Source organism: Phalacrocorax aristotelis, chromosome 18 (genome assembly GCF_949628215.1).
Source record: "Phalacrocorax aristotelis chromosome 18, bGulAri2.1, whole genome shotgun sequence".
NCBI lineage: Eukaryota > Metazoa > Chordata > Aves > Suliformes > Phalacrocoracidae > Phalacrocorax > Phalacrocorax aristotelis.
Genome location: NC_134293.1, coordinates 7,067,681 through 7,085,009, shown reverse-complemented (window position 1 = coordinate 7,085,009; position 17,329 = coordinate 7,067,681). Strand labels below are relative to the sequence as shown.

At 41.3% G+C, this 17,329-nt stretch overlaps 1 protein-coding gene across 4 annotated transcripts in view; it reads right to left on the bottom strand.

The window, feature by feature from the left end:
- Positions 1-1,361: 1,361 nt before the first annotated feature.
- Positions 1,362-17,329, bottom strand: part of PITPNM3 (PITPNM family member 3) — a 142,141-nt gene continuing 126,173 nt past the window's right edge. For all 4 annotated transcript variants that reach the window (XM_075112992.1, XM_075112994.1, XM_075112993.1 and 1 more), the window contains 8 exons: positions 16,582-16,730; positions 13,812-13,928; positions 13,009-13,125; positions 10,094-10,242; positions 7,940-8,089; positions 6,896-7,079; positions 6,368-6,496; positions 1,362-5,976 (listed from right to left, as the gene is read on the bottom strand). In XM_075112992.1, the coding sequence (XP_074969093.1) occupies positions 5,668-5,976; positions 6,368-6,496; positions 6,896-7,079; positions 7,940-8,089; positions 10,094-10,242; positions 13,009-13,125; positions 13,812-13,928; positions 16,582-16,730 (1,304 nt within the window). In that variant the 3' untranslated portion in view covers positions 1,362-5,667. The remainder of the gene's footprint in view (positions 5,977-6,367; positions 6,497-6,895; positions 7,080-7,939; positions 8,090-10,093; positions 10,243-13,008; positions 13,126-13,811; positions 13,929-16,581; positions 16,731-17,329) is intronic.

Genomic DNA, 17,329 nt, shown 5'->3' with positions numbered 1-17,329 from the left:
AAACCTGCCCCTCTCTCTCTCCCCCCCACCTAAGTTCTGTACATCCTTACAAATGAGAATGAACTGTCAAATTTGTTTCATGTTCCCCCACAATTATACCCTGTTTCAAAGGTAGCTTATTGAGATAAATACAATTAGAGGGTGAACTGTAATCCCCTTACCTTGGGCTTGAACTAAAATGAGGGAAAGAGGAAATACCAACACCCGACTTCAATTCCAGAGTCCATGGCACAGGATTCTAGCTGCTCCAGGCCATTTCTTATTTCTGAAAAAAAGAGCTCTTTTCATCCAGAAAAAGGTGTTTTTACCTCAATTTTTTATGAGGGACTGAATTTAGGATCATCTGTAGGAACCTATATTTGTACTTGAGTGATTAAACGTCACGGAAGTCAAATTACCTTGTTAAACCCACAATTTCTGCTGAAGCTACGAACACGGACCATGAGGAATCACTGCTCTTAGAGAAGCTGGGGAGGTTAGTTGGGAAGTTTTGTGTTTGTGGGAATTCTATCCTGTACCAGCTCCAGGTGAGGATGGAAAGTGCCCCTTCCCCTCCTGCATGCCTGAAATGAACAATTCAGTGCAGAAATCCTGAGTTCAGATCCCACGTTTCAAGCTCTAATCAGAAAAACTATGAAACTGCAGTGTACAATCTCCTCTTCTCTCCATTATTAAGCCAATGAGCTTATTAAAAGGTGCCCATTCTCCAATCATCTAGTACTTTTATGATTACTCACCTTTCTGTGGCTTACATGCAAGATGGGGGAAAAAAACATGGGGAAAGTCCTGTCTGTTCAGTAACAATTGTTGCACTTACAAATTCTAAAAACTGAAAAACCTACTGATTTCAGGTACTATTAAAATTCTTATAAACAAAGTTTTTAGCAAATTGAAGCCAGGAAACAGTATAGAAAGAAGGAAAAATTTCTTTTTTTCCCCTTCTAAATTTATTCCGTGAAGTACCTGATGATACTATAGATCGAAGTATTGAGGATTTGCCTAAACACACATCAGTAGTGCCCCAGCCTAAAACCTGCAATGTATAAACGGGACAACTCGTTCACTACTAATGGCAAACTAAGGCCATTTTGCAGAAGGGTGGAGCTTCCAGATAAGGGGTCATTGTTCTGCTTATTTTAATAGTAGACTAAGGTGTGTGGTTTTTTTTTTCTCCTCTGGTTTACTGGTAGTTCCATTTCTGCATAACCAGTGAAAGTTTTAACTCTATTTAGAAGTGACTTCCCTAGGTACTAGAGGAACAGGTCAAGTAATCTGTAAGAATTAAGACTCTATTTTCATGTAAACAAATCAAAATGGCAGCTCTCATGAACCCCAATGAACAAGAATAATTATCAATGCCATGTCCTTTTTACACATAACAAAATTTTATGCTGAACAGATATAAAACATGCCACAAAACTAAACAGGAGTACTTTGGTCAAGCAAGAATCTGTTCCAAGAGCACTAGTGTATGCAAACACTTTTAAAAAAAAAATAGTTATCCAAAATAAGCAGATTTGGATCAATATCACTATTCAGGTCTGTGGAATATTCTGCACTCTTTGTACAACAATATCTTTTTTCAAACTTACCTAACTAGACAACAAAATTGAATAAATGTGATTTATTTTTTTTTTAAAAAAAGGTATATTGGTTACAAGTTTGCTGTGAAAGCAGAACCGGAACTTCACTTAAGGTATCTTCCAGTAGCTACACACACATACACACACACACACACACACACAAAACACCACAGTTGTGAAGGTGTGCTTTCACAATATCTCAGATAAGTCTACCACTGCTATTAATCACAGCCATTTTTTTTACAGAAATTTAAAACTGGATCCATGTCAACAGGGCAAAAAAGTAAATGCTCCCAGCTGCGGCCTGCTTTGCACTGACGTGTACGGCTGCCTTAGCACCCACTGGATAACAGTTCTGTGTGTTAGCTTCACTTATGCTCCCTCCATTCTGCAGGTTTAAGGAATGTGCTTTTCTGTAACAGACTGGAGGCACTGAAGGTGCTGTAGCTACTGACGAGTCGAACCCGCGCTCCTTGGGCACCCACCATTCCCGCCCGACTACTCTGTCCCTTTCCCTTCTGCGGACGCTTTAACGCTTCCGAAGCCTGTAAAGTTTCTGTAAGTGCCGACTGCGCAGAGGCTGCAGCGCTGAGGACTTGCAACCCGAGAACACCACGACTGTAGGATCAAGCTTATCCTCAGCAATCCTGCTGAGGAGGACTGATAATCCTTCTGTGAAATCCAGCTGCAGACTGAATGCCCGTGAACCACTGCATGTGGTTTCATGTGGACAAAGTGTATAACTAAAATTCTGACTAGAAGGAAATGTTTTAAGAGAAAATGCAATTGAGAAATTAAGCTATAAAACTAGTGATTCATCACGGCAAACCTCAGGGATCACCCCAACCATAGCTGGCGGGGTGGGGTGGGATGCAAGGAGAAAAGTCTAGTGGTTCAGCGTAGATGAGGTCCCCAGCTATTGCCACAGAATATTTGTTGAGCTGCCAGCCCAGCTGTGAGATGTCTAAAATCACACTTGTCTTGTTCACACTCTCAGTTCCTACGGAAGCTCTACTGTTTTAGAGGCAACTGGCTAGTGCTTTCCAAACAAATGCCTCTGATGTTTCAGATCAGCTCCTAATTAACCCAAAGCCTTAACCTCCAAGCTAATGCCTGTATCACTCTTTGGCAAAGCGCTCAGCTGGAGGCATGTGATCAGGAGATAAGCCATTCTATCCCTGAGCAATTAGTAGTGTTGGAATTCTGCAAAGGCCATGTGAGCTCTCATATATTGTAGGAAACAAAGTTAGGGAAAAATATTCTCAGCTTGATTTCAATACCATGTGTAGAAACTTGGAAATTGTTACCACCCTAAATCATGCGCGCACACACACACATACACACACATTTGTTTTACTACGATTAGCTCATAAAATTCCTAAGAGAAGCCAGCACAGTGACTACTGTAAAGGTGACCCAGTTATTAATAGAAATACACAAAATCAGTTTTCATGACATGGTACCCTGCAAAATGACACTGTGTCAGCAAGAGTAAAAGACAGGCCTTAACAACCTCGGAGGTTTCTCTAACCTCGTGCTCAGAAGCTGGTTCCTTTAACACAGTCACAGAATTACACATGGATCCCTCTTTTGAAAGGGAGCAGGCCTTTCTACTACAGCAACTTAAAGTGAAAAATAGATTTTGGAGTCTCTTGGATGACAGAGGTAGATGGCTAAAGCAACATCAGCTTTGAACTGTACAGCAGGAACAGTGACTACCCTCAGGAGACAGGCTACACAACACCCAGTGCTTAAGAACAACTTTGCAATCCATGTTGCTTTTAGGTCCCCTCAGCTGATTTAAAATTTGCCTAGTGAGTTCCTCCCTCACAAGCCTTGGATTCCCACGCCTGTTTAAAACTAACAAGCAGCAGCATGCCAACAGTGAAGTGACAGGAGGGAGCTGGAGTCCGGCGTACCTGTGCAATCTCCTCCTAGCTGCGGAGGACAGGAGAAATGAATTACGTGACTGGAGTTCTGCCAAGGCAGAACACAGAATAATTCCTCCAAGCTTGTGGGTTAAAGAACTAGGTGTGATACTACTGGGAAAGCATTTGTAAACCTTAAGACTGCTTCAATGTAGTTTGTGGCTATCTTTCAATTAGGTTTTGTAGCTGGCGGACTTGGTGACGGCATAAAAGCCCAGGCCCCTGTAATGTAGTTACCTCCTCCCAATTAGCGTGAGCTACCAAGCTTTTAATATCTTTCCTAAATCTTCAGCAAAGATTACCCCCTCCCTTAAAGGAGGAGTTATAAAGAACAAACTACTGATGTGCCAGAGATCTTCCAGGAAGTTTGAAATAGGTAACTGACGATCTTGCCAAGTAATGTCTAAAAAAATAAATCTAAGATCTTCATTTATAAGCTGCTTTGCTGCCTTTTAAGGCAAAAGCCACATTACTATGCCCTTCAAAAAGCACACTGAAACTTTTGGGTGAATAGGGAGTATAGACGTAGGTTTACTTTTTCACTGTCTTAGTAGTTTTCCATTGCATTTCTTGTTTGCTTTACATGTCAACTTTCAAAACCATTAACCAACAGACTCACTGAGAGACTGTTTCTGGCCTAGCTACAGGCTAGGAAAACCTGGAAGTAAGGGGGTGTGTGGGGGATGGACCAGGAAGGCACACCACCCTCTCCACCCCCACTCCCTGAAATTAAAAGCAAACAAACAAACCAACTTGAAAAAGAAATCTATTGGCTTCAAGCTTTCTCAGGGTCAATAATCTGGTTTTAACTTTTAAAGAAAAGGTTTTTTATGTGCACTCGAAACTTCGTTGCAGGATTTAAAACATGCTACAGTTCAGTCATGAAAGTTCTGGGTGAATTTAGTGCAGTGGAAGCATCTGCAAACCGCTACGACGTTAAACCAACTACAACACTTTGGAAATATTCCACTTAGGGGAAATTTCACACATTTCACTTCCTGTAGGTTCACTGCGAGATCCGAGAGAAATTTAGATCAATAGGAAAAAATCTATTTGGCACCTGTAATTTGGCATGTCCATTCTTTGAAGCTTAAATGCTGTCGTTCTGAATGCTACAGATTGTCTTTAACACAGCAGTTGCCATAAAGCATGAGAAGGTAAACAATTTACCCATAGGAATTCCATTACTTTTTTCCTCCTCCAGTTTAAAGATTCTAGTTAGAATAACGAAAAAAGTGATTGCTCTGAAGTTTGCAGATCCCTTAGCAAAAAGGGCCCCCTTTAGCTTACCACCTTAGGATCTGTCTCTTGGACTGAGACGATCAGAGCCATCTCCTTACTCGGAGTAGTCCACACATTTTGCACAGCCACCAAGTTCCACGAAACATGTTCTTTGTACACTTGCACATTACCTTGTATACAGCAACACTGACTGCTTCAAACTGTGGCAGACACGTTTATTCTAACATGAAGTTTTTATGATTTGGTTCATCAGTGGAGTTCTCCCATTCACTTGATGTCCAGCACCTCACACAAACACGAGTGCCCATGTTGGGGTCTGCTGACCAACACTGTAAGCTGAAAGGAAATCTTGGGTTTAAGGCACCCAAAAACATCTTGCTGTACACATCCTGACCACCCGTTATTGTAGTTCCCACCTCTGCTTCCCTTGCAAGTGTATCGCTTTATCAAAAGTGAAGTGGAAACAGATACACAGACACAACTATTTAACCTTTAAAGTGTAAACCTTCTCTGTAACCTATGGGACCTTTCATACTGTTTATACTGGTTTGGGTGCAGCTAATTAGCCGATACCACAATCCTCCTTCTGGGTAAAATCACCCTGTTACAGCTTCTTCTCTTATTGCACATTTTTATTACATCTGTTGTAGAAAATAACCAAAGATATTTCCTTTTGCTTTGATGTTATAAGCACTTGCGATAGTTTTAGATTGTTTTAAAATTTCCCAATAAACGTGTCAAGAGGAACAAACTGGAAGTTCCCCAGTTGGTGTAAGAAGGCAGATTCCAGGGCAGGGAAGACTCCGAGGTACAGGTTCCCCTCTACATCTTAGTTTGAAGCTGCCTAAATATTACCTTTGAGGCATGCCTACAAGTTTAATGGGGTGCACCCAAGATCTATATTCCCAAGCTTCCTAGGGGACAGATTCAAATTTGTGAACTCCACCTCGGACCCAAGCAATGGAGGGCAAATGCCTGTCATGATCTTTGTCTGATTCGGGCTGGCTCTGGGCACGCTCTGGTTTGGGGTTCGAAGAAGGTGGGTCAGGTTGCTGCACAGACATAGTCCTGCGGAGGTGGTTTCTCTTGCGCAAAAACTCAGGTTGGGAGTGGAGGCCAAAGCTGCCTTTTCTCAAGATCATCCGAGAGTTGTTCTTTTTGGGTCGTGAGTGGAGACTGAACTCCAGCGAGGCCAAGTGGGCTGCATAACCTTCACTGAGGAACTGAAACAGGAAGGAAAGAAAGGGAGTGACAAATTACTGCTGTCTCGACCTACGAGCCCTATGAGGAAATAAGCTCTGATATTTGGCATCCCAGTTAGATATCTACAGAGTACTAATACTCCTCTCCCCTCACTTTTTTTCAGCGACATGTTCCATTTTGTCATTCAGCAATATGTGATGCAATCACTTGCAGATACAACCTATGACCACTCGATTCTCTTTACTATTCACCCTGCCAGAAAATGCTGCATCTGAAACCAGAACTGCCCTTCTTTCTCTGAAAGAGTCTCTGCTCTTTATATTTATATGTGTGTGTTTGCCCATGCATTCACACGCGTGTGTTTCCTTGTTCCCCCTGGGACTTCCTGATTGAGCAGCAAGAATTACTTACTTGACACTGTGCCTGGTATTTCTTTGTTGGTCGTCCAACTATGTAGATCTGGGATGGCGACAGAGCCAAGACATTGTACACAGAAATATCCTTCATGGAACCGTATGCAGCACAGATTTTGATGTGGCACTGAAACAAACATTACTTCCAAAGTGACCGCTCTATTGAACACCATGCACTACAAGGATGGCACTTGTTTTGCAATGAAGCAGCAGATGAGTTCATTGTTAACAACCTCACTCTGTAACCACAGAAAGCTAAATCTGTCTGCCTGCATGCCAGCGAAGACTACAGATATGCACACAGGAAAGAACAAGCAGTTCATTTATTTATTTGTCGTACCAGGGGGCCCCTTTGGATGTTTTATCAGCCTTCCTTGCTCTTTAAAAAGTGAGAAATGAAATGAGGAATGGCAAAAAGACTGTGATGGCCAGTGAGATTTACTGTTCAAGGATGGGAGATCTCTAACTTCACTGAATGACACCCTCTGGAAAAAGGATTTTAAGGCTATAGACAGGGGTCTAGTACCTCTTGCATGAGATTCCGGAGAAAAATGGTCTTTTGTCGCAGTGGGTCATGAACAAGTCCATCTGAGAAGAAGATCATCCCTTGTGGGAAGTTGTGTTGAGACAACCATGAAACCACACGCTGTTTTTGCATATCTGGACGGCCAGTAATATAGATAATCAGATATCCCAGGTCCTGCCAATGCCTGTCAGAAACAGCAGATAAATTACGTAGGTGCCGAAAGAGAAACAATACCCACAGGTCAGGTCAGCATTTCTTTGCTCTGCACAGACCCAGTTAGAAGTTGGACATTATCCTTCAACAACTGGAAACCAGCAACCTCTGTCTCTGATCCTATCAAGAAATGAAGTAATAACGTCTACATCTCGAGGGAGACGGAGGGAAGCAAGAGAGATTCTTATACAATGCATTATATAAAATGAGAGCTATTTAAAAATGTATTTTGAATAGACCTTGCTACACATCAAGTCCTGCTACCTTTGAAACCTTTAAGGAGATTTCCCACCGTTTCAGCTGTAAGGAGTGGAAAGCCTTGAAAACTGACATCCCTCCATTGCCATTCAAGTTCCAAAAGAAGAGCTGTCCAGTGCAACATTAACAGACTTGCAAGAATGTATAAGAAGGCCTTTTAATTTTTCCTCCTAAAACCACTCTTGCATTCATGGCGCTTGATACTTTTGATGGAGACGTAATTCCTTATTTGAAGTTAGTGAAACATGAAATTCACTTTGCTAATCACAGTAACACATGGAATCATTATTAATTCACTGCACACACTTTAAGGCCATATTCCCAAGAAGCAACTTTTAACCTTCAGGCAACTTAAACTACAAATTTGGAAGTAAACCATAGCGCTCTAAGATTCCTCTGAAAATCAAGCAGACCTGATGTCCAAGCAAATATAGAAATATATCTGCAAAGAATCCTGGCCTTTAAAGAATTGTTTATTTAGGAAAAAACCCGCTATTCTGCTCTGTTCCTTCCTATTGTGTTCAAATAGGAAAGTTTGAGATCTAAAAAGTGAAGTGTGCAAACCTCACTTACCTGACGACATCAACGGCGCCAGCTCGGACTTTGGGGTCGCTTCCCATAATTGAAACACTTGCTGCAAATGAACCATCAATGCTGAACACAACACATTCCATTCCTCGGGGAAGCACAGTCAGGTAACTTGCCGCACTGCTCTGGTCCCCTCTGGAGTGTCAAAGCAATACATGCATTTTAAAAGCAAAATATCAGAATGTATTTTGTGCATGCTCTAGTTAAGACCTGAAATTAGATCTGTCTGGATCTAGAGCTTTAAAAATCACTGTCAAGTAGGGCTTCTGATTTCAGTCCTATGTAGGGCAATTAAAACTTACACTCTTAGGAAATAGCTTTCCAAAGAGAAATTTGGAAGCTGACTTTAATAAGAAATCACATGCGTATAAGTACCTAAAAGAATTAGGGAAAAAACCCAAAACAGCCTGAAGTACTCAAACATGCTACCTGTCTATACATGTCTCTGTATAGCTATATATGTACTCACGTAAGACATGAACACTATATATATGCACACATACCTGTACATACACGCATAGCACACAGACATTAGCTACATTTTATTTCTGGCAGTCTACAGTTACTGGCAAACGACCAGCTATGACAAGGGAAGAGTTGATACACATCTTTTACTGGCATGTTCTTACACAAATCAGTTCTCCATTAGACAAACATTTGGTCATACTAGCATTACCCATCCCTCTACCCTTACAAATTACAATGGGAATGCCAATCCAGAAAAGCCAAGGCAAAAAAAAAAAAAAAAAGCCCACCCCAAACCAAACCTAAACCAAAAGAGAAACGCAATCACAGATGGCTTTTCTCATGGAAAGGCAAGTGAAATGCAACCTTCTCCTCATGATGCGTTTTCCCTGAGAAAGATGCTAATAAAGCACAAAGTGATGCAAAGCTCTTGCCATCTCATGACCTCACGTTCCCTAAAAAAATAATGTAATCTGAAGACCACATCTCCTTTTCTCTAGAAAGATATTTACTGTATGATCTAGAAATTTTTATCTGGTGATGAAGAGTCTTACAATACGTGTGCAGAGCTTAAAGAGCACAGACAGGACAATTTATTTCATTCCTGTTTGAAACTTACTCCTGCAGTCTAAAAGCCCATGGGAGCTTAGCTTCTGAGTACACCTTAATTCGCTTTTAAGTAACTCTCTGTTCTTGAATTGTCTGTTCCATTACACTGAGGTAAAACATTTCTTCCTCCTCAGTCAGCACTACGTAAGATTGTAAATTGACTTTGGACTTGGTTAAATGGCAGGTAACAACACATTCTGTTTCAGCTAAATTCATCCCACTGATTTAGCCTCCGAAGCAGGAATCCAAAGGAAGCTGTAAAGCTACTTCCTAAGTGGGTAGGCAATTTAATTCTACATGCAGTATTAAACTAAAACTCTGCATTAAATCAAACTTGCCTATTATTAAACATAAGATTTTTTAAAAGCACAGCTACCCCGTCCTGCACCCAGGCCGACAAATTTTATTTCACACATCCTCATCCTTCACGCTTTGCATAGCACAGAGATATTTAAGAAATACTGGAGAGCAGGAGAGCTGATGGATTTTACTTCAATGAACTGTTATTTTCAGGTGCTGGGGTTTTTTGTGGGGTTTGGTTTTGGGTTTTCTGTTGTGGTTTTTTTGTGTTTTTTTTTGATTTTGTTTTGTTTTTTTCTCCCCTTTCTTTTTCCCCATTTAGGATAAGCATGGTCTTGTACAGAATTAAGGTAACTCTTTTAATCAGCCTGACATCAGATGGTGGCTGAGAGCAAGGCAGTATATCCTCTGCTATTAATTTCCATAAGAAAAGCTTATTATCAGTCTGAAGAACACAAAGCTATACCCTTCAGCAGTCTTTTCCCCAATGAACAGGCTGCAAAATATGCCAGGTCATACGTTCTTCCACAAGAAGACAGATTACAGTCACCCAGTCCCCATATTTTGCAAGACCAAGTGCTCCAAACTGGCCAGTAAACAGATGATCACTGCTTCAAACCTAAGCTGACACCACAGTGACACGACCAAGAAAAGATAACTACCTGACCAAAATCTCCCTCCACACCCGCTTCAATCTTACACACCTCAGTGTCTTCCTGATCACAACCTCCCATCACAGCTGTAGTTCCAGCTTGGAGCTATTACCTGACCACCATTTTGATGGGATACACACCAACCCTCAGTCTCTTCTGTTTGGGTATGTTGTAGGATATCCGGCCACTGCTGTTGGATATCTCCGTGTCAAAGTACACCCACCTACCCGAAGATGGCTCCGTCATTATGAAGATATCAACCTGCAAACCCAACAAAACAGTCAGCTAGTGTGATGGTAGGCAACACCTCCATATTTACAAGGCTGCCAAGCCTAGATCACATTGGTGTCTCCAACTATAGCTCGTACTAAAAGCTTACAAGGAAGATTGAAGTAACTTCAAAACTCAGTAAAGGCTTCACGGAGTGTCCTCTCAATTAGAAAATCCTTCCTAACACACAGCACAAGAGTTCTTTGCCTTCACCATTTAAAGCACCCAGCTTAGCACTGCAGGTGTCAAATGAGGCTCAGAAATTTGGCAGGCACCTTAAACTAGAAAAAATGATCATTTCAGCTTGCAGTGTATATTACATTTTTGCATACTAAACCTACAAAATGGAAAATTCCATCCGGTTATTAGCAAAATGAAATCTTTCTCACATCGTAACCTTGCCTACAAATGCAAAACCTAAACACTTCAAATTAGCAAGATTTTTTTTCCCAAAAGGTTTCATCAATATCATTTTCTTAAATGAAATATTTCATCAAAATTAACATAAAGGATATGAAATACTTTGTTTGACTTGAAGTGGCACTTTGTAGCAATAAGTACACCAGTAAATCTGAGGGAGGTATCTGCAGAGCTCTCCTCCTGTACTCATTTTTTACAGAACTTAGGCATACAAGGTTTATGTGGACTTCTTCAGTGATCAACATGCAGCCAGATGCTCTATGAGACTGGCCAGCAGCTTACGAGCTCACGCTGTTTGTGTGGATATCCTTGCTAACTGCAGATACACAATATTTCTTGGACATAATGACGTTACCTGACATTGGGATGTAACTATAACTAGCGCTGAATTTATTCTGAACTGATGAAATTCAGAACTGAATTTTTCTGAGGGATGAGCTTTGCTGCAAGGGAAGAAATGACAGGTATTGCTGAATGAGAAGTGTTACCAGGATTGAACAATGGATTCACTCCTTTCTTCTGCTTTTTGACTGCAAAGTAAATTCACAGTTTGAATACAGATGTGTACCAACTGTCTCTTTAAAGTCTCCGACGGTTTAAGTAGGAGAAAGCTTCACTTTGTACCCTAACGGATTCTGAATTTCCAACTTCCAAATGCACCATTAGCGAAGAGAGGGCCAAGGAAAACATTTTTTATGATTTGCTAGGGAAAACCCAACTTCCTTCCTACCTGCAAAGGAATATAAGATCTAGCAAGAAACAGAAACATTTTCTTTTGAGAATCATACTTCTGACTTCATTTTATTCAGCCATTCTGTTCTTACCTTCTATTCTTCCCCTTTAACAAATTTTCTCAAGTCGAGCCATTAAAGACGGGGCAGGGCGTGTGCGTGTGTGTTTGTGTATGTGTGGTTCAGAGAAACAGTTCCGAAGTTTGCATTGGATGTTCTGAAAAATCTGCACAACTACAAGCCCTTTCAGATTAACATTTTCCAACATCAATGAGAAAGCTACTAGAACAGCATTCTGCTGACTGTGGTCACTGAACTGTTCTGGCTCAGGTTTCCCTCTCCACATCAAAAGATTATGAAATATAGCCCTTCATAAGTTGCTTCAGATCCTTGGAGGGACAACATACAAGTGTAAAAAAACCACAGATAGCATTTCTGTTAGCTTTAAACCCCTCACAATTAAAATGAAAACCTTCAGTAACTCATCACTGAGTGTGGAATTCTCCCCAGTGCAATAATCAGTAACAACCTTAATGTTTTTACTTAGCAATTTCTTTCAAGAGGTTTTAATGACAGGATTCTATTCAGTACCCAAGCAAAATATGAATCTGTTTTACCACTGCAGAAACACAGCTTATTGTTCATCCCTATCCTTCTGAAATGGGAATATGACTTCAAGGCAACCAGCCAGCGCAGAATAGTCAGTGTAGGGAGAAAAAAATATTAGACTATAATGCCCGGAAAATAATGGGCTAAGTAAAATCCCAGAGAGACACGTCTGGCCTCAGGAAAAGCACTGAAATGCTGAAATGTATCTTCAGCCTAGTTTGCATTTGCACACTAAAATGAATCCAGTCTACAAACCTGTAGAAACCCCAACAAGCCCATTTTAGGAATTACTGGGAAAACACGGGCAGACTCCAGGACCGATCCTTGTCTCAGTGAAAATTGGCATGTCAGCATTTCAGTTCTACCCTCCAGCTCAGCAGCACGGCTCTGTTAATTTCCACACAAATTCTTACGCTCTCAGTGAATATGAACAAATGTGTTCACTTAATGCTTGGCTTTGTTAGCTGTAACCCTGGCTACTGCAGACAGCTTTAGGAATGACAGTTCCAATCGTGTCACATTACTACTTAATTCTAAACCTAATCTTTACTCTTCCATGTATAAGAGAAACAGCAGCCGCCTAGCCTTTAGAATCCCTATTCCTTTATCTAGTTGTCTTACCTCGATAGGACGATATACATTTTTCTTTTAGTGATTTGCCAACCATTATAAAATTCTTTTTCCTCCTTGCACAGAAAGTTAATTTTCACCAGTAGGTGGTACAATCGGATGGCAGGTTCAGAGATCACTGCGCAGCACACTCCTCATTAGCCAGAGGAGATGGGCAGCGTCATGTAAGGAGGATGAGAGCTGGGAAAAAGGCAAGCTATCAGGAAAGCCCACTTACAGCATAGTTTTGCAGAAGTGGTGGGGGCTAGTGACATACTTCCCCTCACTGTAAGGCTTTCTCTGGTACTATACACGTGTGCCACATTCAACAACTGTTTCAGTAAAAGCTGGTTCAAAAAAATAAGGAAACTGATTACTCAGACTTTACCTTTTCACCTGTTAAAGCAACCATGTCCAGAGGTCCATACATAAAGCGCCCGACTAGTACCTGAGGACCATCTTCCGCCGCAATGACGTCATTAGCTCGGTGGTTGGCAGTCACGTTCTGAAATAAGAGCAGAAGGTGGGAAGGGTGGCATTTGCTTTTGTAACGAGGCTACTGTCTCCATTATGTTATTATGGACAGTGACACAGAAACACAGTCCTGGACAGTGTGTATGAGGTACGTCACAGCGCACCTTAGAGCACCTCGCAAACCCGTGTTCCTATTTCAGCTGGAGCCTGGTTTCCAGTAACGGTGGGTTCCTGAAGAGACTGTCTAGTGAGAGGGCTCAAGATGACCAAGAAAGAGGCCATTTAGGGGAATGCCAATTAGCTTTCACTTCAAGAGGTGCCATAGATTCACACAACTGTATGCAAGAAAGACACACACCTCTTAATTGACATTAACTGAAGTAGCATCTGAAGAATGAAGAAAATACTTTTTCTTGAGTTATGGATTCATCTAGCATAGAAGAAAATAGAAGAACAACCTCTTTGCTTAACTGAAACTTAAGGCCCCTCTGTTATTTAAAGAAAGAAATATACTTTCTCCCAAAATGTAGTGATAATCCAAGAATAAATTGTTCCTATTCCCTAACTGTTAATTTGTTCGTCTCTGGATTACATTAGGAGATTTCAGCTCTTTAGTAATATTCAGCTATGTAAACCCAGGCTTTGGGAGATCAAACTCCATTTAAATTCCCACCAAACCCAAGTTTGGCTGCCATAGATATTCAGATTTATACTTACTCTCAATTTCACATGTGTCCTTTTGCGCAGCCATTTTTCTCGGGGATTGGATGGACTTAGTGTTGCTGGATCCAGGTTGTCATTTTCCTTGAAATTTACGTTTTCATACCTCATCACCTGAAATTATATTAGTATTTCAATAAACAGTGTGGGGCTTGAGAAGTCCTGGTACTTGCCAAAGGAAGGGAAGGTACACTGCTGCCCCAACACTGCAGAGCCAAAAGCACAGAGACCAGAAAGAGGTACAGGCCATATATTCACATTAGTTGTACAGACAAATAAGCTGCTTTCACTCTGTTGGCCAACACAATCTCAAGTACTTAATGAACAGCTTTTCCATTCACAACAGAGCTTAGGATGGTATCAAGTGACAGTCACATTGTCTGCTCATGGTCTGCAAAGTCAACAAAGCAGCTTAAGACCACAAAAGTATTTTTGATGTCCTTTATGGGGCAGAGATCAGATTCCTGACTTCATCCATATTGATTTGTTATACATATACCCAGACAGAATGGTTCTTATCACCTTTTGGATATTACTCACAACTGCAGTAGGTGATAGGCTTGGGATTTGGCTTGGGGCTAGTAACATCTGAAGATAAGAGGACTGTAACTTGTGAGCATATGTCATACAAGCTACGCATTCTTACAACCTAAATATCACACGCTTACCAGGAAACATGCATGTCCAACCCAGATTTCAGGACACAATGCACAGATTTCAGAATCTGTGGGTTATGCCCTGTTTCAACTGAAACCACAAGCCCTGTCTTACTGAAATCTGTGGGTTGCACCCTGGGATCATGGATAGCTGAATGAGAAGCAGCTTAGTCTGTCTCTTTTACCAGCTAGCAGAAAAAAGTTGAACAGTTGGTTTTCCTTGCTGAAGCTTTCCGCCCTGGGTGCCCTCTCTGGAAGAGTGGCCTAGAATCCCTTTGAAAGATGTCTCATATGAAGTTCCTTGAGTACAATCCTGCTGTATTCAGCCTTAGCAAAGCGGTTAGCTTGCAACAAATCATAGTAATGCTGAGAGGTCAGTTTGTTTTTTTACGAAATTGGCATAAATTCTATTCACTGGAGGTCATGTGCAGGAAATATAGGCGACCACAGTGCATTCAAGAGCCAATAGCTTTAACCTTAACCCCCAGCAAGGGCAGAATGTCCAGGATATGCTGGAACTAACCAGTCCTTTACGTAGTGCTGTAAGCTCACATATTGCTTTACAGGCACATTGCAAATGCTTGAAGGGCTAATTAAATTCTAAAAGCTGTAATGCACATACAAGGCTAGGTAAGACATAACAATGCAACTTGATATGAATGCAGAGAGATAACAAGTAGAATAAAGCAGGAATGATTGCTAACAGACAACTGGGCTCAGGGATGCATTTGAAAGGAAAGATGGGAGAATGTTCCGAGCGATTCAAGATAAAACACATCCTAAGAGAGAAGATGAGATGACAAGAGCTAGAAGAGAGCTGCAAAACAGAGGAGAAACATCTGTGTACAATTATCTAGGGCCCCTGAACAGCAAAAACCAGGGATGTGCATCCTGTCACTTCCAGTAGGAACATCTCCACTTTGGGATGAGCACCAAATAAGATTCCTGTTCTGGAGATTGTTCTCATTCATGGAAAAACTCGTCAGCAACTTTGGCTTTGCCTTTATTAGTGATGCTAGAGATAGTTTTTTAAATTAGCTTTTAAGATTCTGCATTTCTTAATGATATATTTCGACTGGAATCAGATCTACTGAAGGATGCTGTGAAAGGAAGGCAAGAGGTTGAAGGACTCATAGAATTTCATCAATTAAAAACAGCAATCAAAAACTCCACAAGTAGTGTGGTCACCAGCCAGATCGGCCGCTGCACACTCCCCTCACAGGCTGCCATACGAAGACGGGGACTTGGTACAGCTGCGCAGTACAACTCAGCAGCAGTTCTGGACTGGAGGGAACTCAGCTACTGAGCTTCCATTCCCAGGAGCTACCAGGTGAGCCCTCAGGGAAGCAACATCTCTGACACCAGCACTGGGAGTGCAGTTTTCTGCATTACTATCTCTGCTGGTTGCCTGGCAGCAGCTGTTTCATCATTCACTGGATGTAAAAAACCACCCTGATTCCTGGGTTAATCCAAATTAAACTGATGGTGACTGGTTTTTGGGTGAGGGTCACTTATCCTGCTGGTTTCGCATTATCCTTAAGTCACTGCGAACTGCTGTCTCATTACTGACACAGTAGGAACCAAGAGACCCATCACATGACTCAGAAAAAAATTCTGAGACAGAGCACGCAATGCCTCAAAATACTCTAGTATTGCTACAGGAGAGACTTGATTTTCTTATGGGAGCAGTACTTTCAAACCGCTGGTTTATTAGCAAATGTATGCTAATAATTTGATCTTCAGTAGGGAAATACATAATTAAGTAAGGCTGGAGATGGCATATTCCTTCAAAACCAGGAGAAAATTAATACATAATAGGGGGTTATACTGATCTGGGCATGGGAGGGGTGAGCAAGGTGCGTGTGACAGTGCATCGACCCAGTCACACAGTCAGTAGTAAGACCACCAGCCCGCAGTGCTAATGGGGGGCTCACTGTCCCCTTCACCTCTCCAAGAAATCCTTGTGTCATTCCTTCATCCAGTGGCACGTGATGCAACCTCAGTTGGCCATCTAACTGAAGTTAAAGATTAAAAGACTGATCGCCCTTGGAAGACGCAATCGACAATCACAAGGTTATTTGTTGCAGAGGAAAAATAAAGAGATCGATGACCTGTCTTAAAATGAAGGCCACAACGTCCGTTGATTCCCAGTAGCTGGCATGGAAGAGATGCGGCAGGGCCACAGTTGGAAAGGCTGTCAGCACATCTGGACAATACAAGGCATAATCTATTCGTTTTGTTCCCCACCACTTTGCAGTAACTACGAGAAACCCAAACAAAAGAGCATCACATTTCTATAGGGTATCTTCATAATTTAGAGTCTGTTAAAGGCATCTCTCAAACACAAAAGTAATGTTTTCACTGGCTGCATCATCACTTAAATGTCTGCAATCTAAACCGTTCTATTGGGTCCAAGTTTTGGGAAGCAGAAATCACCTCAGCGTGATTCCCATTGCTTCCCAGTGCACGGAAAACGTACAGTGAGAGACTAGTACTTTCATTATCACGTTATAGAGTAAGAATGGCAAATGGTTCCCAAATAGTGAACAGAATATTGATATATGACTACAGTCTGTAACAGGACAAGATAATGATTTATAGCACTTTTGATTATGGGTAACAAATCTTATTTATCTATATTTCTTCATGCCTGGAACATGCTTCTAAACCCATTAGTATGAAGCCCTTAATGACTATTTATGAGTGGCACCTTAATATAAAGCTGTGACTTCACTTCTATTACTTTATCTACTTAATTACAAACAGAAGAGGAAGCTAAATTGTGTTATTTAAAATTGCAGCAACTCAGGCTGTTCTCATTCTCCCCAAATTTCCAAGCAGGTAATTTTCCTTTTCATA